The sequence below is a fragment of the Rattus norvegicus genome, chromosome 2 (genome assembly GCF_021556685.1).
Source record: "Rattus norvegicus strain SHRSP/BbbUtx chromosome 2, alternate assembly SHRSP_T2T, whole genome shotgun sequence".
NCBI classification, from domain to species: Eukaryota; Metazoa; Chordata; class Mammalia; order Rodentia; family Muridae; genus Rattus; species Rattus norvegicus.
In genome coordinates, this window is record NC_141535.1 from 29,852,720 (window position 1) to 29,874,983 (window position 22,264).

General features: G+C 38.8%; 1 protein-coding gene across 1 annotated transcript in view; it reads left to right on the forward strand.

Annotated features, from left to right (window-relative positions):
* The window catches only part of Ankrd31 (ankyrin repeat domain 31), a 148,953-nt gene that overhangs the window by 64,803 nt on the left and 61,886 nt on the right, over positions 1-22,264 (forward strand). The window contains exons 11-12 of the mRNA XM_087639036.1: positions 17,323-17,485; positions 20,058-20,173. Coding sequence (XP_087495162.1) covers positions 17,323-17,485; positions 20,058-20,173 — 279 coding nt within the window. The remainder of the gene's footprint in view (positions 1-17,322; positions 17,486-20,057; positions 20,174-22,264) is intronic.

Sequence of the window (22,264 nt, forward strand, 5' to 3'; positions counted from 1 at the left end):
CCAGTAAATATCTTCAACAGAATTATAGAAGAAAACTTCCCTATCCTAAAGAAAGAGATGCCCATAAACATGCAAGAAGCGTTACAGAACTCCAAATAGATTGGACCAGAAAAGAAATTCCTCACATCTCATAATAGTCAAAATACTAAACACACCAAACAAAGAAACAATATTAAAAACAGTAAGGAGAAAAGGTCAACTAACATTTAAAGACAGACCTATCAGAATTACACTAGACTTCTCACCAGAGACTGAAAGCCAGAAGATCCTGGGCAGATGTCATACAGACACTAAGAGAACACAAATGCCAACTCAATCCAGCAAAACTATCAATTAACATAGATTGAGAAATCAAGATATTCCATAACAAAACCAAATTTACACAATATATTTCCACAAATACAGCTCTGCATAGGATAATAGTTGAACTCCAACACAAGGAGGGAATTTAAAACCCATAAAAAGCAAGAAAGTAATCTCATTGCAACAAACCCAAAAGAAGCAAGCCACACAAACATAATTCCACCTCTAATAACGAAAATAACAGGAAACAACAATCACTATGCCTTAATATCTCTTAATATCAGTGAGCTCATTTCCGTAATAAAAAGACATAGGTTAACAGACTGGATACATAAACATGACCCAGCATTTTGCTGCATACAGGAAAAAGTGATAAAGACAGACAGTACCTCAGATAAAAGACTGGAAAACAATTTTCCAAGCAAACGATCCCAAGAAACAAGCTGGAGTAGACATTCTAATATCGAATTAAATTGACTTTCAACCAAAAGTTATCAAAAAAGATAAGGAAGGACACTTCATATTCATCAAAGGGAAAAATCCACTAAAATAAACTCTCAATCCTGATTATCTATGCTCCAAATACAAGGGCACCTGCATTCATAAAAGACATCTCACAACATCTCAAAGGACACATTGCACCTCACACAATAATAGTGGAATATTTCAACACGCCACTCTCATCATTGGACAGATCATGGAAACAGAAACTAAACCATAGACATAGAGAAACTAACAGAAATCATGAACCAAGTGGATTTAAAAGATATTTATAGAACATTTCATCCTAAAACAAAAGAATATACCTTCTCTTCACCACCTTATGGTACCTTCTCCAAAACTGACCATATAATCAGTCACAAAATAGGCCTCAACAGTTACAAGAAGATTGAAATAATCCCTTGTAACCTATCATTACCATGGACTAAGGGTGGTCTTCAATAACAACAAAAATGACAGAAAGCCCACATACACATGGAAGTTGAACAACCCTCTAGTCAATGATAACTTGGTCAAGGAAGAAATAAAGAAATTAAAGACTTTCTAGAATTTAATGAAAGTGAAGGTACAACATACTCAAACTTATGTGACACAATGAAAGCAGAAAAAATGAAGTTGCAACGTACCCAAACTTATGTGACACAATGAAAGCAGTGCTAAGAGAAAAACTCATAGCTCCGAGTTCCTCCAAAAAGAAACGGGAGAGAACATACATTAGCAGTTTGACAGCACCCTTAAAAACTCTAGAACAAAAAGGAACAAATACACCCAAGAGGAGTAGACAGCAGGAAATAATCAAACTCAGAACTGAAATCAACCATGTAGAAACAAGAAGAACTATATAAAGAATCAACAAAACCGAGAGCTGGTTCATTGAGAAAATAATTAAACCCTTAGCCAGACTAACCTGAATGTATCCAAATTAACAAAATCAGAAAAGAAAAGGGAGATTTAACAACAGAATCTGAGGAAATTGAAAATATCAAATCCTACTACAAAAGCCAATATTCAACAAAACTGGAAAATCTGGATGAAATGGATGATTTTCTAGACAGATACCAGTTACCAAAGTTAAATCAGGATCAGATAAACCATGTAAATAGTCCCATAACTCCTAAAGAAATAGAAGCAGTTATTAAAAGTCTCCCAACCAAACCAAACAGGGATGGTTCAATATATGGACCAGATGGATTTAGTGCGAATTCTATCAGACTGTCATAGTAGACCTCATACCAATACTGTCTAAACTGTTCCACAAAACAGAAGCAGGACCACTACCCAATTCCTTCTATGAAGCCAAAATTATACTTATACTTAAACCACACAAAGACCCAACAAAGAAAGAGAACTTCAGACCAATTTCCCTTATGAATATGATCCAGTATAATTTATAGTATCCTCACAAACTGAATCCAAGAACACATCAAAATGATCATCCATCATGATTAAATATACTTCATCCCAGCGATGCAGGGGATGGTTCAATATATGGAAAACCATCTACGCAATCCACTATATAAACAAACTCAAAGAAACAAACACGTGATCATCTCATTAAATGCTGAGAAAGCATTTGGCAAAATTCAACACCCCTTCATGATAAAAGTCCTGGAAAGATCAGGAATTCAAGGCCCATACCTAAACAAAGTAAAAGCAATATACAGCAAACCAGTAGCCAACATTAAACTAAATGGAGAGAAACTTGAAGCAATCCCGCTAGAATCAAGGACTAGACAGGGCTGCCCACTCTCCCTACTTTTCAATATAGTACTCGAAGTCCTAGCCAGAGCAATCAGACAACAAAAGGAGGTCAAGTGGATAAAAATTGAAAGGGAAGAAATCAAAATATCACTATTTGATATTGATAGTATACTCCAAAAGTTCCACCAGAGAACTACTAAACCTGATAAACACCTTCAGCAAAGTGGCTGGACATAAAATTAACTCAAACAAATCAGTAGCCTTCCTCTACTCAATGGATAAATAGGCTGAGAAAGAAATTAGGGAAATGACACCCTTCACAACAGTCCCAAATAACAAAATATCTTGGTGTGACTCTAAGCAAGTGAAATATCTGTATGACAAGAACTTCAAGTCTCTGAATAAAGAAATTGAAGAAAATCTCAGAAGATGGAAAGACCTCCCATGCTCATGGATTAGTAGGATTAATATAGTAAAAATGGTCATTTTGCCAAAAACAACCTAGAGATTCAATGCAATCCTCATCAAAATTCCAACTCTGTTCTTCATAGAAAGAGCAATCTGCAAATTCATTTGAAATAACAAAAAACAAAATAACAACAACAACAACAAAACCAGTATAGCGAAAACTATTCTCAACAATAAAAGAACTTCTGGGGGAATCACCATCCCTAACCTCCAGCTGTATTACAGATCAATCCTGATAAAAACTGTTGTATTTATACAGAGACAGGAAAGTAGATCAATGTAATAGAATTGAAAACTTAGAATAAACCTACACAACTATGGTCACTTTATCAGTGACAAAGGAGCTAAAACCATCCAGTGGTCAAAAGATAGCATTTTCAAAATGGTTTTGGTTCAACTAGAGGTCAGCATGTAGAAGAATGCAAATCAACCCATTCTTATCGCCCTATACAAAGCTCATGTCTAAGTGGATCAAGGACATCCACATCAAACCAGATACACTCAAACTAATAGAAGAAAATTGGGGAAGAGCCTCAAACACAAATAACCCTATTAAAAATGGGGTACAGAGCTAAACAAAGAATTCTCAGTTGAGGAATATTGAGTGGCTGAGGAGTACCTTTAGTATTATTCAACATTCTTAGTCATCAGGGAAATGCAAATCAAAACAACACTGAGATTCCACCTCACACCAGTCAGAATGGCTAAGATAAAAAACTCAGGTGACAAAAGATGCTTGTGAGGATATGGAGAAAGAGGAACACTCCACCATTGTTGGTGGGATTGCAAGCTGGTACTGCCACTCTGGAAATCAGTCCAGGGTTTCCTCAGAAAATTGACATGGAACTAACTTAGAATCCAGGTATACTTCTCCTGGGCATGTACCCAAATGATGCTCCAACATATAACAAGGACACATGCTCCAGTATGTTCATAGCAGCCTTATTCATAATAGATAGAAGTTGGAGGAACCCAGATGTCCTTCAACAGCGGAATGCATACAGAAAATGTGGTACATTTACACAAGGGAATACTATTCAACTATTAAAAACAATGACTTCATGAATTCTTAGGCAAATTGATTGAACTTGAAAATATCATCCTGAGTGAGCTAACCCAATCACATAAGAACACACATGGTATGCAGTCACTGAAAAGTGGATATTAGCCCCAAAGCTCGGAATACCCATGATACAATTCACAAATCACATGGAGCTCAAAAGGAAGGAAGACCAAAATGAGGATGCTTCAGAACTTCTTAGATGGTGGAAAAAATATTCATAGGAGGAAATACAGAGACAAAACGTGGAGCAGAGAGTAAAAGGCCATCCAGAGACTGCCTCACATGGGGATGCATCTCATATTCAGCCACCAAACCCAGACAATATTGTGGATGCCAAGAAGTTCATGCTGACAGGAGCCTGATATAGCTGTCTCTGTCAGAGCCTTACAAATACAGAGGCAGATGCTCACAGCAACCATTGAACTGAGAACACAGTCCCCAATAGAGGAGGTAGAGAAAGGACAGAAGTAGCTGAAGGGATTTGCAACCCCATGAGATGAGCACAATATCAACCAACCAAACCCTCCAGAACTTCCAGGGATGAAACCACCATCCCAAGAGGACACAGGAATGGACCTATGGCTCCATCTCTATATGGAGCAGGGGATGGCCTTGTGGGGCATCAATGGGAGGAGAGGCTCTTGGTCCTGTTAAGGTTCGTTGTCCCAGTATAGAGGAATGTCAGGGAAGGGAGTTGGGAGGGAGTTGGTCAGTGGTTGAGGCAGCACCCTCAGAAGCAGGGTTGCGGGTTGGGATAGTGGGTTTCTCAAGGGGGAACCAGGAAATGGTATGACATTTAAAATGTAAATAATAATGCAATTTTTAAAAAGATTCAATGTAAAAAAGGGGGGATGGGGACTCCAAACACTCCTGGGGATGTAAACAAGTGTGGATGCTGTGGAGATCATTTGAATGTTTCTTTTAAAATAGAATATAGATCTGTCATACAGCTGTACCACCCAGAGTATGGACTTACAGGCATACCTTTTTGGTACCTGCATTCTAATGTTTACTGTAGCACTGACTATGCACAGATCAAGTGATAGAATCAGTGTAGAGGAATTTTATTCCAGCAACTTGCTCTGGGAAGGGATCATATTGAAAGACCTTCTAGGTCTATGTGATCTGGCTGGAATACAGATGTACCCTCAGTACATACCTTTAATCCCAAACAAGGATGTCCAATCAAGTGGTAAAGTGACGAATCAGAGAAAGATTTCACAGAATGGCTCAGGTATAATACGTGACCAACTCTCTCAAGAAGCTATCCAAGGCACTCCAGGATGAGACAGAGTGAGTTGGGGGTTGAGTCAGAAGTCAGTGCGGTGGAGTTGAGTTTGTTCCTGAGTTCATACACTTCAGTGCAGGTCAGCAGAGGCAGTTGAAGCCTGAGGATAAGAAGGAGTCAGAAGATTAGAAATGCTGGGGACAGTATAGCATGACATGGATGGCATCCGGGACCCTGAGAAGTTGGAGACACATTCCTCCAAGGGACCCACCATCAGAAATAAGGAACTGCCCATAGCAGGCCTGGATGGAGACAGCTCAGAAGCTCACGGGCAGCTTTTTATAAAACAAAAAAGTTGTTCCCATTTCTTCTAAGCTTATCCCTGGACAGTGGCTTTATAGATTCCATTTGTGTGCGACTCTTCATTTGTCCTTGGTGTGCACAATTATTCTATTGCGTCTGACTTTCTTATTTCTTTTTCCTGCTCTGCTTAATTCTCTAGTTAATTCTGTGAAACTAGATGTTTCTTGATGTAATAATTCTTTTTTTTAAGAAAGTTTTTTAAATTTTTTTATTAATTTTTATTTATATGAGTACACTGTAGCTGTCTTCAGACACACCAGAAGAGGGCACCACATCTCATTACAGATGGTTGTGAGCCACCATGTGGTTGCTGGGACTTGAACTCAGGACCTCTGGAAGAGCAGCCAGTGTTCTTAACTGCTGAGCCATCTCTCCAGCCCCCTGATGTAATGATTCTTAAACAACTAAAAACTGAGGCATATTGGCACAGCACAGCACAGCACAGCACAGCACAGTCCTAATGGCCCAGGTGAAGGCTGTGAGAACTCATCTTGGAAACAATGCAATAACTGCATAGTGGTAGTGCTAGATTAATGTCTGACCTGCAAAGAAAGTTTGAAGAATTTATGTTTTGAAATAAATTAAGGAAATTGAGCAGAGCCAATATTGGGACCCTGAGAAAGGAAAAAGCTGTGAAGTTATGAAATGAGTTTTGCACATTTGATAATGGTTCCTGGTCTCTTTTGGAAATGTATGGATAAGAAAATACAGAATACATAAAATTATATACTACTAAAACTAAGTCAAAGCACTGTTACTCTTCAGAGAGTCACTGTGTGCAGAAGCAGAAAGGCTAGTGGAACTGCAGAGCTAAGGGTTAACTTGACTGGCCATTGCCTGGAAGCTTTGCCCATGCCATTTATCATTAGAGCTTCACAAGAAACAGCATGTAGCTGACCTCGGAGCTTTGAGCTCTGAAGTATAATAAGTCAAAAGTTAAAGTTTAAATAATGATAACATTGAAATTTTTATTTTGGCCATGGTCCTTGGAATGGGGAAGCTTGAAACTTTGGCTAACAATCAAAATTCTTAATTTTTTTGTGAGATGTGGTCATTCTTTTGAATTTTATTTGGTAATGATTATACAATATTTTTTTCTATCTGCTTTTTGGAGTATCAATCAATAAAAGACTGGGGCAAGTTAAAGGTGAGGGGAGAGTGGGGTAGGGAGCGAGGGAGAGAGAATGTGTAAGGAGAACACACTGAGGGGTATGTTCAATGAAGAGTGTGTGTGTGAGCAAAAGGAGTGCATGGAGGTATGTGTGGTGTGTGTGAGGGGTGTGTGTGGGGGAGTGTAGGTGTGAAAGGAGAGTGCACAGAGGTGTGTAGGAATCTGGGAGTGTGAGAGAAGAAAAAAAGAAAAGTGCATAGTAGTAAAACAGTGCATAGAAGAGTATGGAGTGCATGCAGACTCAAGCTGAGAGAGAGAGAGAGAGACACCTTAAGCCTTGAATCCTGCCTGTCTGCTTATGAGCAAGGTGGCGGGGGGGGGGGGGAGAATGGCCAAAATAAATGGGTTATGAGAAATTGAAGTTGTCTATTGAAAATTCATATAATAAAAATATTTACTATTAGAAGACATATGTGACAAATTAAAAACATATCATTGAATAAGCACCACAGCATGATGGCTTCTGATTACTTCATCTACCTGTTATGAGAAAGAGAAAAGGGGCAACGGATGTGTGCAGTGGCAGAGAAGGGCACGAGTGTTCTGGTGTTTAGTTACATGTGAGTTTGTTTCCCTTCAGCTAAGACTCTGTATCAAAAAACACAAGTAAATAAATAAGCCCAGCCTTACCCATAATTTCCAATGTAAATGACCCAACCTCTGATACTCAACTCTGTATGACTGTAGCAATACTTGAATAAATTTTTATATTTTGCTTGTTTGTGTTTATATTTAGTCTGTGGTTAATTGACTCTATTGCTTTAGGCATGTGGGGTATAGAATAGTGGCAGAAAGCATATGGTTAAATAAACAAAAGAGAGGAAACCAGCCTGCATATCCATCAGCAGAGGAGTGGTAGAGACAATGTGGTACATATACTCAGTGAATTTTATTCAACTGTAAAGAATGAAATTACCTTGTTGGCAGAAAAATAAAAATTGCCATATTTGGAAGGATAAATACTATATTATGTAATATATAAACTCTAGATTTAATATATACATGCATATATATTAATGTATGTGTGCTTGCATATATGTGTATACGTGTGTACATATATATTTAGTACATGAAAGTAGAAGAGGTCCAAGGGGGAGAGAAGAATTTAAAGAGAGGAAGAGGGAACAGGAAAGGATAATAAGAAAGAAAAATAGGGCCCGCAGCAGCTCTCTGCTCCCAAACCCCGTGGGAGAGAGACCTCACCGCCTGGTCAGGTGGGCACTCCTGAGGCTGCAGAGCGGAAGAGACCACCAACACTGCCCACCCCTGCCCACATCCCTGGCCCAAGAGGAAACTGTATACAGCCTCTGGGTTCCCGAGGGGGAGGGCCCAGGAGCGGCAGGACCCCTGCGCCTGAGACACCGCCGGAACCTGAAGGAAACAGACCGGATAAACAGTTCTCTGCACCCAAATCCCGTGGGAGGGAGAGCTAAACCTACAGAGAGGCAGACACGCCTGGGAAACCAGAAGAGACTGCACTCTGCACAAATCTCATACGCCAGAGGAAAACACCAAACGCCATCTGGAACCCTGGTGCACGGAGGCTCCCGGAAAGAGCGGCGCAGATCTTCCTGGTTGCTGCCGCCGTGGAGAGGTCTTAGGCAGCACCCCACGAGCAAACTTGAGCCTCGGGACCACAGGTAAGACCAACCTTTCTGCTGCAAGAGACCTGCCTGGTGAACACCAGACACAGGAACAGCTGAAGACTTGTAGATAGGAAAAACTACACGCCCAAAAGCAGAACACTCTGTCCCCATAACTGGCTGAAAGAAAACAGGAAAACAGGTCTACAGCACTCCTGACACACAGGCTTATAGGACAGTCTAGCCACCGTCAGAAATAGCAGAACAAACTAACACTAGAGATAATCTGATGGCGAGAGGCAAGCGCAGGAACCCAAGCAACAGAAACCAAGACTACCTGGCATCATCGGAGCCCAATTCTCCCACCAAAGCAAACACAGAATGTCCAAACACACCAGAAAAGCAAGATCTAGTTTCAAAATCATATTTGATCATGATGCTGGAGGACTTCAAGAAAGACGTGAAGAACTCCCTTAGAGAAAAAGTAGAAGCCTACAGAGAGGAATCGCAAAAATCCCTGAAAGAATTCCAGGAAATCATAAATAAACAAGTAGAAGCCCATAGAGAGGAGTCACAAAAATCCCTGAAAGAATTCCAGGAAAACACAATCAAACAGCTGAAGGAATTAAAAATGGAAATAGAAGCAATCAAGAAAGAACACATGGAAACAACCCTGGATATAGAAAACCAAAAGAAGAGACAAGGAGCTGTAGACACGAGTTTCACCAACAGAATACAAGAGATGGAAGAGAGAATCTCAGGAGCAGAAGATTCCATAGAAATCATTGACTCAACTGTCAAAGATGATGTAAAGCGGAAAAAGCTACTGGTCCAAAACATACAGGAAATCCAGGACACAATGAGAAGATCAAACCTAAGGATAATAGGTATAGAAGAGAGTGAAGACTCCCAGCTCAAAGGACCAGTAAATATCTTCAACAAAATCATAGAAGAAAACTTCCCTAACCTAAAAAAAGAGATACCCATAGGCATACAAGAAGCCTACAGAACTCCAAATAGATTGGACCAGAAAAGAAACACCTCCCGTCACATAATAGTCAAAACACCAAACGCACAAAATAAAGAAAGAATATTAAAAGCAGTAAGGGAAAAAGGTCAAGTAACATATAAAGGCAGACCTATCAGAATCACACCAGACTTTCGCCAGAAACTATGAAGGCCAGAAGATCCTGGACAGATGTCATACAGACCCTAAGAGAACACAAATGCCAGCCCAGGTTACTGTATCCTGCAAAACTCTCAATTAACATAGATGGAGAAACCAAGATATTCCATGACAAAACCAAATTTACACAATATCTTTCTACAAATCCAGCACTACAAAGGATAATAAATGGTAAAGCCCAACATAAGGAGGCAAGCTATACCCTAGAAGAAACAAGAAACTAATCATCTTGGCAACAAAACAAAGAGAAGAAAAGCACACAAACATAACCTCACATCCAAATATGAATATAACAGGAAGCAATAATCACTATTCCTTAATAGCTGTCAACATCAATGGCCTCAAATCCCCAATAAAAAGACATAGATTAACAAACTGGATACGCAATGAAGACCCTGCGTTCTGCTGCCTACAGGAAACACACCTCAGAGACAAAGACAGACACTACAAAAGAGTGAAAGGCTGGAAAACAACTTTCCAAGCAAATGGTCAGAAGAAGCAAGCTGGAGTAGCCATTCTAATATCAAATAAAATCAATTTCCAACTAAAAGTCATCAAAAAAGATAAGGAAGGACACTTCATATTCATAAAAGGAAAAATCCACAAAGATAAACTCTCAATCCTAAATATCTATGCCCCAAATACAAGGGCACCTACATACGTAAAAGAAACCTTACTAAAGCTCAAAACACACATTGCACCTCACACAATAATAGTAGGAGACTTCAACACCCCACTCTAATCAATGGACAGATCATGGAAACAGAAATTAAACAGAGACGTAGACAGACTAAGAGAAGTCATGAGCCAAATGGACTTAACAGATATTTACAGAACATTCTATCCTAAAGCAAAAGGATCTACCTTCTTCTCAGCTCCTCATGGTACTTTCTCCAAAATTGACCATATAATTGGTCAAAAAACGGGCCTCAACAGGTACAGAAAGATAGAAATAATCCCATGCGTGCTATCGGACCACCACGGCCTAAAACTGGTCTTCAATATCAATAAGGGGAGAATGCCCACATATACGTGGAAATTGAACAGTGTTCTACTCAATGATAACCTGGTCAAGGAAGAAATAAAGAAAGAAATTAAAGACTTTTTAGAATTTAATGAAAATGAAGGTACAACATACCCAAACTTATGGGACACAATGAAAGCTGTGCTAAGAGGAAAACTCATAGCGCTGAGTGCCTACAGAAAGAAACAGGAGACAGCATATATCAGCAGCTTTACAGCACACCTAAGATCTCTAGAACAAAAAGAAGCAAATACACCCAGGAGGAGTAGAAGGCAGGAAATAGTCAAACTCAGAGCTGAAATCAACCAAGTAGAAACAAAAAGGACCATAGAAAGAATCAACAGAACCAAAAGTTGGTTCTTTGAGAAAATCAACAAGATAGATAAACCCTTAGCCAGACTAATGAGAGGACACAGAGAGTGTATCCAAATTAACAAAATCACAAATGAAAAGGGAGACATAACTACAGATTCAGAGGAAATTCAAAAAATCATCAGATCTTACTATAAAAGTCTATATTCAACAAAACTTGAAAATCTGCAGGAAATGGACAATTTCCTAGACAGATACCAGGTACCAAAGTTAAATCAGGAACAGATAAACCAGATAAACAACCGCATAACTCCTAAGGAAATAGAAGCAGTCATTAAAGGTCTCCCAACCAAAAAGAGCCCAGGTCCAGACGGGTTTAGTGCAGAATTCTATCAAACCTTCATAGAAGACCTCATACCAATATTATCCAAACTATTCCACAAAATTGAAACAGATGGAGCACTACCGAATTCCTTCTATGAAGCCACAATTACTCTTATACCTAAACCACACAAAGACCCAACAAAGAAAGAGAACTTCAGACCAATTTCCCTTATGAATATCAACGCAAGAATACTCAATAAAATTCTGGCAAACCGAATCCAAGAGCACATCAAAACAATCATCCACCATGACCAAGTAGGCTTCATCCCAGGCATGCAGGGATGGTTTAATATACGGAAAACCATCAACGTGATCCATTATATAAACAAACTGAAAGAACAAAACCACATGATCATTTCATTAGATGCTGAGAAAGCATTTGACAAAATTCAACACCCCTTCATGATAAAAGTCCTGGAAAGAATAGGAATTCAAGGCCGATACCTGAACATAGTAAAAGCCATATACAGCAAACCAGTTGCTAACATTAAACTAAATGGAGAGAAACTTGAAGCAATTCCACTACAATCTGGGACTAGACAAGGCTGCCCACTCTCTCCCTACTTGTTCAATATAGTTCTTGAAGTTCTAGCCAGAACAATCAGACAACAAAAGGGGTCAAGGGGATACAGATCAGAAAAGAAGAAGTCAAAATATCACTATTTGCAGATGATATGCTAGTATATTTAAGTGATCCCAAAAGTTCCACCAGAGAACTACTAAAGCCGATAAACAACTTCAGCAAAGTGGCTGGGTATAAAATTAACTCAAATAAATCAGTAGCCTTCCTCTACACAAAAGAGAAATAAGCCGAGAAAAAAATTAGGGAAACGACACCCTTCATAATAGACCCAAACAATATAAAGTACCTCGGTGTGACTTTAACCAAGCATGTAAAAGATTTGTACAACAAGAACTTCGAGACTCTGAAGAAAGAAATTGAAGAAGACCTCAGAAGATGGAAAGATCTCCCATGCTCATGGATTGGCAGGATTAATATAGTAAAAATGGCCATTTTACCAAAAGCGATCTACAGATTCAATGCAATCCCCATCAAAATACCAATCCAATTCTTCAAAGAGTTAGACAGAACAATTTGCAAATTCATCTGGAATAACAAAAAACCCAGGATAGCTAAAAGTATCCTCAACAATAAAAGGACTTCAGGGGGAATCACTATCCCTGAACTCAAGCAGTATTACAGAACAATAGTGATAAAAACTGCATGGTATTGGTACAGAGACAGACAGATAGACCAATGGAACAGAATTGAAGACCCAGAAATGAACCCACACACGTATGGGCACTTGATTTTTGACAAAGGAGCCAAAACCATCCAATGGAAAAAAGATAGCATTTTCAGGAAATGGTGCTAGTTCAACTGGAGGTCAACATGTAGAAGAATGCAGATCGATCCATGCTTATCACCCTGTACAAAGCTTAAATCCAAGTGGATCAAGGACCTCCACATCAAACCTGATACACTCAAACTAATAGAAGAAAAACTAGGGAAGCATCTGGAACACATGGGCACTGGAAAAAATTTCCTGAACAAAACACCAATGGCTTATGCTCTAAGATCAAAATCGACAAATGGGATCTCATAAAACTGCAAAGCTTCTGTAAGGCAAAGGATACTGTGGTTAGGACAAAACGGCAACCAACAGATTGGGAAAAGATCTTTACCAATCCTACAACAGATAGAGGCCTTATATCCAAAATATACAAAGAACTCAAGAAGTTAGACCGCAGGTAGACAAATAACCCTATTAAAAATGGGGTTCAGAGCTAAACGAAGAATTCACAGCTGAGGAATGCCGAATGGCTGAGAAACACCTAAAGAAATGTTCAACATCTTTAGTCATAAGGGAAATGCAAATCAAAACACACCAGTGAGAATGGCTAAGATCAAAAACTCAGGTGACAGCAGATGCTGGCGAGGATGTGGAGAAAGAGGAACACTCCTCCATTGTTGGTGGGATTGCAGACTGGTACAACCATTCTGGAAATCAGTCTGGAGGTTCCTCAGAAAATTGGACATTGAACTGCCTGAGGATCCAGCTATACCTCTCTTGGGCATATACCCAAAAGATGCCCCAACATATAAAAAAGACACGTGCTCCACTATGTTCATAGCAGCCTTATTTATATTAGCCAGAAGCTGGAAAGATCCCAGATGCCCTTCAACAGAGGAATGGATACAGAAAATGTGGTACATCTACACAATGGAATATTACTCAGCTATCAAAAACAATGACTTTATGAAATTCATAGGCAAATGGTCGGAACTGGAAAATATCATCCTGAGTGAGGTTACCCAATCACAGAAAAACACACATGGTATGCACTCATTGATAAGTGGCTATTAGCCCAAATGCTTGAATTACCCTAGATGCCTAGAACAAATGAAACTCAAGATGGATGATCAAAATGTGAATGCTTCACTCCTTCTTTAAAAGGGGAACAAGAATACCCTTGGCAGGGAATAGAGAGGCAAAGATTAAAACAGACACAGAAGGAACACCCATTCAGAGCCTGCCCCACATGTGGCCCATGCATATACAGCTATCCAATTAGCCAAGATGGATGAAGCAAAGAAGTGCAGGCCGACAGGAGCCGGATGTAGATCTCTCCCGAGAGACACAGCCAGAATACAGCAAATACAGAGGCGAATGCCAGCAGCAGACCACTGATTTGAGAATAGGACCCCTGTTGAAGGAATCAGAGAAAGAACTGGAAGAGCTTGAAGGGGCTCGAGACCCCATATGTACAACAATGTCAAGCAACCAGAGCTTCCAGGGACTAAGCCACTACCTAAAGACTATACATGGACTGACCCTGGACTCTGACCTCATAGGTAGCATTGAATATCCTAGTAAGAGCACCAGTGGAAGGGGAAGCCCTGGGTCCTGCTAAGACTGAACCCCCAGTGAACTAGATTGTTGGGGAGAGGGCGGCAAAAGGGGGAGGATGGGGAGGGGAATACCCATAAAGAAGGGGAGGGGGGAGGGGGATATTTGCCTGGAAACCGCGAAAGGGAATAACACTCAAAATGTATATAAGAAATACTCAAGTTAATAAAAAAAAGATTTAAAAAAAAGGAAGAAAGAAAAATAATCACATTTTCTCTCATATGCAGAATCTAGAATTAATTTTATATATAAAATTTTATATATAATGAATATAATATATATATATATATATATATGGACCATTAGGGCAAGAAGGAAACCAGTCAGAGGGGAAGAGGAGGGATGAAGAAGTGCAATTATGTTTGTGTGTGTGTGTGTGTGTGTGTGTGTGTGTGTGTGTGTGTGTGTAAGGAAGAGCACGGGTCAATAATATATACATGCATGAAAGTTACATAATGAAACCCATTATTTTGTATTCTAACTAAAAAATTTAATTAAAATTTTTAAATTTGGAAATCAATAAAATTCTAAGCTCAATAATAACTTATCTGAAACTATTATAATAGATATGCCTAGAAATTAAAACATGACTTAATAGAGAAATGTCCCATAAAAAGTAATGCCATATTTTAAATACAATTGTTATAATTAAGCAAAGTTAAGCCAATAAAAAGAACATATTTGGAAAAATTATTAAAATATAATGTTGACTCTAGAATTTTATACAACTACAATATAACCAAACAATTTAAATCAGGAATATGAGATTAGTCTGTTTGGAAGTCAATGTAATTTAGCAAGTTTAACGTACTGAGAACATAGAAAATGCCAATTGTTTGGAACAATGAACTATGTCCATGGATTAAAAACTTACTATTGCTTATATGTTCGTTCTTACAAAAGTAGCATATAGATTCAATGAAACTCAAAATCTCAATAGAGAGTTTCATAGAAATTAATAAGCTATGTTTGAAATTTATAAGGCACTGAAAAGAGTGTGAAAAAGCTGAGACGTCTTAGGTAGTCACAGCGTCTGTAGAGTTGTGGATACTCATGCTGCAGCTGTGGTGGTAAAGAAGAGCGCCTGGGCGAGAATAGCACCACTGACACTGAAGCTGCACGTCCCTTTGTTGTGGAGTGCTGCCGTGTACATAAACAGGATGCTCACAGCATTGTCGACCTCAATGCCAGTAGCTTCCACAGCCTCCACTTATGAGAACCAGACTGTGTCTGGACATTGATGAATAGATCATGCTGAATACAGCCTAGGAGGGGAGGACACCCAAATTAAGAACCACCGAGTTTATAGACAGATCACTTTGGACAGGAAACAGCATGTAGAAATAGTTGATTTTGACAGAGATACAAAAGTGAGTTGGATAAAATTGAAATCTTTAGATTTTTATTTGCAAATTTTAGAAACCTTTAATCTTTTACTGTATATAAAAAATAACTTAAAATGTGTCATAGGCCTGAAAGAGTTAAGACAACCTCCTAAAAGAAAACAGAAGAAAATTTCAAGATTTTTCAGATAGGCAAATATTTCTTAAATAGAATCTAATAGGGATGAACTTTAATTATTGACTCTGGTAAGTTAGACCATGAAAATTAAAATCTAAATCTTTAAAAGCATGAGTAAACTAAAAGACCATGACTCGGATTAGGAGACACTGTGTTTCCTAAGTCATACTTATGAGAGTAATTTCTGTTGGCTCAGTGGCTTTTAAATGTTTCCTTTATCTTTATATCTTTGTATACACAAAAAGATAAAATCCATTGTCGCATAGTGTGCCTCAGTTTTACTCAAATTTTGACTATATTTTTGCTAGGCGATGTTTCCATAGTTTTGAATCACTGGGCTCTCTGTGCAAGTAGGATCACTGGCTCTTGGCCTGATTCACTATAATGTATTCTAATTGTTAGCTGTTCTTAATTTTGTTAAATTACAAACTCTCTATACACAACTTCTTTTAAACTTACTTTATTTTATTTTTTCTTACATGTGTAAGTATTTTATCTTACATGAGTGTATTTGTGTACCACATGTGTGTAGGAGCCTGTTATGATCAGTAGACATGTTGGATCCCTTGGAATTAGAGCTACAAACAGTTGTGATCCACCACCATGTTAACATGCAGCCTTTTGTTTTATCTTAGTTTAATTTTTATTACGTTCATTTGTTTATGCGTGGGCACTGGTAGGGTACGTGTGGCGTGCACAGGAGTCCAAGGGTAACCTGTAGTAGTAGATTTTCTTCTACCATGTGGATCCCAGGTATCAAACTGAGGTGATCAGACTTGGCAGCAAACCCCATTATCCACTGAGCCAACTCTCCAGCCCTTCTGACACCCAACTTTGAGTACCTCAGGGTACCTCATTTATGTTAAAAATGCTTGGTCATTTGTTTCCTTTCTGTAAAATGATGGGGTTAGAGTAGATCATTTGTAAGTACTACCTCCAATTTTGTTACCTTGCAATCATAACTACTAAAATATGTATTTCTATAGAGAGAATTTTAGAATGAATTTAGGTTGGTAGATTAATTTACTGAAAATGCTCATCCAAATAGAATTTTATTACACTACAATGAATTGGTAACTTGCAGTATAAATGTACTGTAATGTAGTCCAGAAGCAAGGCTTACCGTCTTCTTTACTCCATCCGCAGCCAGTTGGGCAGTATAGTGGGACTGTGTCAGCGACTCCACATTTTCATACGCATGACTGAATCTGTACTCTGTAGACCTATGCAGCCCAGTGCAGTAGCTAGGAGCAACAGTTTGCTATTTGAATTTGAATTAATTTAATAAAGAATTCTGTCACTTAGTCATTTTCACTGTGTTTCAGATACTCAGTAAGGGCACATGGTTTGCATCTACTTTTTGGGAACAACTGGTACAGAAATTCTTGTGGGCAGAAGTAACTAGAAGTGATATTACCTGTGCCACTCTTTACCAAGGGAGCAGCGTACTATGGGCCAGTCAAGCCCAATCAAAGTTACCATTACCATGTCAAATTTACTCAAAATGTTTCTTGTCCATACCTTGAAGATATGTACTTAGTAATGATGTCTTAAAATGAAAGCAGATTTATTTAGCTATAACTTTGAAAATTTACCTTTCAGGCAGCTGAGATACTCCTAGAACATGGAGCAAACCCTAGTCAGAAAGATCAGAAACAGAGGACTGCTTTGGATGAAGCAGATGATGAAAAAATGAAAGAACTACTAAAATCTCATGGTGCTATTGAGACCGCTCATGGAGAAGAGAGGAGCTCCATAGTTCCAGGTATGCATGTCAATATTGCTTTCTACGTCATACAGGTATGTCTCTGCTTAGCACAGTAAAATCTTTGCATACAGAGTAGAGCATTATTTCCTTACTAGAGGTTGGTGTTTCCTTCTGTTCATTAAACTCTTAAAAATACATTATTTTGTAGAAATTAACATTCTAAAGTTTGATTTAGGAGCATTCCCACGGTGGCTCACAGTGATCTGTAACTCCAGTCCCAGGGTCTCTGGTGCTTTCTTGGCCTCTGCAGGCGTTGCATATGCTGGCACAGTGACATATATGGAGGCAAAAGACCTATATACATAAAATAAATATAAATCTCTAAATATAATAACATTTACAGATCATGTATTAGTATTAGCTTTTCCTTTATCACCTTCCTTTTTAATTTTTTAGTACAAAGGATGCTATTTTAATAATATTGTCATAGTATTTTATCTAAACTTTTTCAAAATCTTTTTATTTGTACAGAAATTTCCCTGAGGAACAGTGCAGTCAGGCGTTTACCCAATGCCTGAATATTTTAGTCCTTTTGGAAGTCCAGTCTCTAGGTCCATGAACTCTGGTGTGGCCAGCTGGATGGTCCCATCTATTGTTACTGGTCTCCTAGAAACCACTGTTTGGATGGTTATGGAACCTTCTAGAGGCTATGTACTTCTGTATCCAACACCACTGGAAGACACCAATGGCCATTAGACACATAGCCTAATAACACAGAACCCTGAAGATACTGTTCATTTTAGGGTTGCTTGGCTGACCAGAAGCTGCAGTTTCTAGCCTGTACACGAAGGGAGTGTCAGCACGTACTGATTGCTAGACCCCCCAAATCAGCATCGGTTTCTACACAATGGTCTGCTTCATGTTAAAGCTGAAAATACAGACCAAAGCACTGCTGAGTGTGGAGTACCTGTCTGTGGAGATAGTGGCACCATAACAGTATACCGTCAAAATAACAGACGTGATGGGCAGCTAGTAACGTGTGCATTGCCAGAGGATGTAAAGTAGTGATGTTCAATTCTGGGAGAAACTGGAGATTTAGAAACTGTGTGTCATGTTGAGGATTGAAAGATATAGAACCTATGTGGGTGGACGAGGAAGTCAATAAGGAACTCTGTGGATACAAGGAAAGTGTGAGCAGGTTGTTGAGTGCTAAAGGCACAGGACAGATGAGCTTGATGTGTGCTACACGAGCCACAGAGAAAAGGGGCAGGAGAATATTTCAGTGAAAGGCACCTTTATCTATTATCAAATCTTACACATTTGAAATTATTCCTTCCACAGTTACATTTCCCTCTTCAAAAATTCCCATGAACCTGGAGTTCCTAAGTGTAATGTTAGGGATCCAGCCCAGGGATTGCACATGCGTATGTTAGGAAACCCTCTCTTACTAAGCTATGATACCAAACCTGGATGGTGATATGGAATTGGAGTTACTGAGATGAAACATACACCATCTGCTAAGCAAACATCAATCTCCCTACCTTTGTCTTTGAGATAGAGTCATGTTGAAACCAAGCGGCTGATTTCTTTGTAGAAGAGCAGGAAAAGGGTGACATTATATTGAAGTCCTTGCAGCTAAGATTTCATTGTCTTAAAATGTATAATGAATGATCCTGAAGTTATTAGATTCAAGAATATTTCAAGAAAATGTAGATCTAGGCATAATTTATCAAGCAATTTTGAAATAGTTTCCACTTAAAAGCGTTAAAAGAGAATTGTTATTTTTTTCCTTTTTCTCATGATTGAAGCTTGACTCAGAAGATACTCAGAAATGCATCTGCTCTTGCTGTGGAGAATGTAGGAGTGAGACCATCTTTTCTAGTTCATCATGCTTATCACCAGCTGTTGATTTTCAAGGGTAGATGGATGTCATTGTGATTGGTTAAAACCAAAAATACTCAATATGTAACTATTATTGATCTAAATCACATGCAGGTTAAAATCAGGACTACTAAAATTCTTCTCTTTCTTGGAGCCCCATTGAGTTTTTTCTCCCTTTCTACCTGAACATTCAGCTCTTATGACTTGACTGAGCTTAGCACACTAGGGAATCTTGGCATTTGGACATACTGGGACTCCTCTGTCTACTGATTCTTGGATGTCTATTTAGTCAGGTGCCCAGAGGAATGAGGAGCATAGAACAAGTGGTAATATGGTATGGGCAAAGGGAACTCATAATAGGAAGGAAAAAAACAGGAGTATTACAGAGCAATGAATCATAGTCGTTAAGAGCATTCTCTTGGAATCAGATAGCATCTAGTTTCAGAATTAACTGTGTCCTAAATTTCCTGAACTTTGACATTTCACTTCTAATAAAATTTGTGGCAGGCTACCTATTTCAAGTGGTTCTTGTGAATATTTCAATATTAACTAAGATGATACACCAGGAAATAATTTAGTATATGATAAATGCTCATAAAATATTGTCATAGTTAAAATAATGAGAAACTACTAGCATTAAAATAATAATCATAATCATTCTTTTCGTCCTTTTCAGTTAAAACTGATAAAAGAAGACAGTTTTGAACATTTTATTTTCTAACTCTATTTTTCTAACTTATTTTTTAAGTAAAAATTCCTGCTATTCGCCCAAAAAGATATAAGCCTTTTATCTGTGACAATGACAAAGCAGTTGGTTCTCCTGCTCCCTCACATAAAGCAAAGAGGAGTGAGAGCCGACCTGTGGTAAGTGACGTGGAAGTCCATTCATTCTTCAGCCTGGAGAATGCCATCCCTTCAAATAGCCAGCCACTGGGCATGCCTTGAATGTGTGTTTTCATGACAACATCAGTTGAACAGAATGAGTCAAGAAGACATTGTGTGTTTAGTTCTCAGTTGTCTGCACTGACCAGGGAAGTACACATTAGCCGCTGTCCTTCTGCTCCTGCTTGAGCCAATGGACTTCTCTTCCTGCTGACACTGCTGCTTTCCTGTTGTCCTCATTCACAGGAATGACACATTCTAGGACATATAGTTCACAGAAGATTCTAGGGCCCACATAGAGAACAACAATGTTACTGGCCTAACTGCCTTGAGTCACACATAATATTAGAGTTTGTGGTGAACCTCACTATTGCTCAATAAATATCATTTACATATAGATCAGTTTGATTGGGAATATTTTCAGTTAAAAACTACTAAGTTTTATTAGACACAAACTTAAGATACCATTTTCAGTATTATTTTGAATATAGCTTAGTTCATTGTGTTGAAGATCAAGTACATCTACAATACAAGCAAGACAGGAAAGTTGACACAAAGGTAGTATCTTTAATGGAGCCTAAAGGTAGAGGTTTAGCCTGAGCACAAATGTAGACCTTCCTTTTGCTTTTGGAATAAGTGATTTACTATGTAAAGAGATAGGCCTTGGCTTTTTTTATTTATTTTGCAATTTCATATTTTGTAGTTTTACTATAAAGTTCTTAATAAATAGCAACACAAAGATTGCTTTACCATCTCTAATAAGACAGCCCACGAGGTAAAGGTACTTGTCACCAAGCCTGACAGCCTGAGTCCAGCTCTGGATCCAGACGGTAGGAGAGAACCAACTTCCAAAACTTGTCTTTTGTCTTCCAGTGTGTACACACACACTAGAGAAATGTAAATATTTGAGAAATTATGAAAATATAGGTAGTATTAGTCCATTAATCATCATTTATTGAGTGAGAGTTCTGCTCACATGATTTTGGAAAGCATACAGAAAAATAAAACATGTTCCTGCTTACAAGAATTGATGAGGAAATGCTTTATAAAAAGCATTATGTGGCTCTAAAATTATGAATTCACTGAAAGATAAGTCAGTAGGGACTCTGTTAGGCAGAGTTAGGTTTTATATGTGAGATGGATTTTATAGAGCAACACGTTACACCAGTGTTGTCCTTAACATTTTACATGAACAGCTCCTCTCGGCTCAGGCATGACAGGAGGCTGACTTGCTGCAGTCAGTCGCCAGGAGGAGGTGGAGCAGGAGCTCATACAGGTGGTCTGCCCCTGGAGGCCACGTCATGGCTCTAAAAGATAGAACAGGAGCTGTGAGTGCAGTTCTTGCGGGAAACTTAGTAGTGCCAAGGGCACGAGTAGTCCACGTTAAACCCCTTCATGTGCTTAATACAGTGTTTAATATATCTAGGGTTGTGCATAGGATTTTAATAATGCACAGCGATAATCATTACAATCTTCAAGTGAACTTCTTACATATATAATCATGAAATATGTGTGAGGTTTTCCCTCCATCTCTACAGTATCAAATGAAGACAGAAGTTGAAACTTTTTAATCATTTTTTTCTTTTTTTAAAATTGGTTATTTCATTTATTTACATTTCAAATGTTATTCCCCTTCCTGGTTTCCCCTCCACAAACTCCCTATCCTATCCCCCCTCCCCCTGCTTCTGTGAGGGTGCTCCCCCACGCACCTGCCCCTCCTACCACACCACCCTAGCATTCCCCTTGCTGGGGCATCAAGACTTCACAGGACCAAGGGCCTCCCCTCCCACTGATGCCAGATCAGGCTATCCTCAGCTACATTTGTGGCTGGAGCCATGGATCCCTCCATGTATTCTCTTTGGTGGTTTAGTTCCTGGAAGCTCTGGGGGGCTGGTTGATATTGTTATTCTTCCTATAGGGTTGCAAACCCCTTCAGCTCCTTGTATGGTTACTCCTTTTCTTCTGTTTTTCAGTAGATTCACTACATAAGGCAAGGTACATTTAAATCTTATCTTTATATATCTTCAACATCCACTCAATTAAAGTCACATAAATCACGAGTGCATTTTGAGA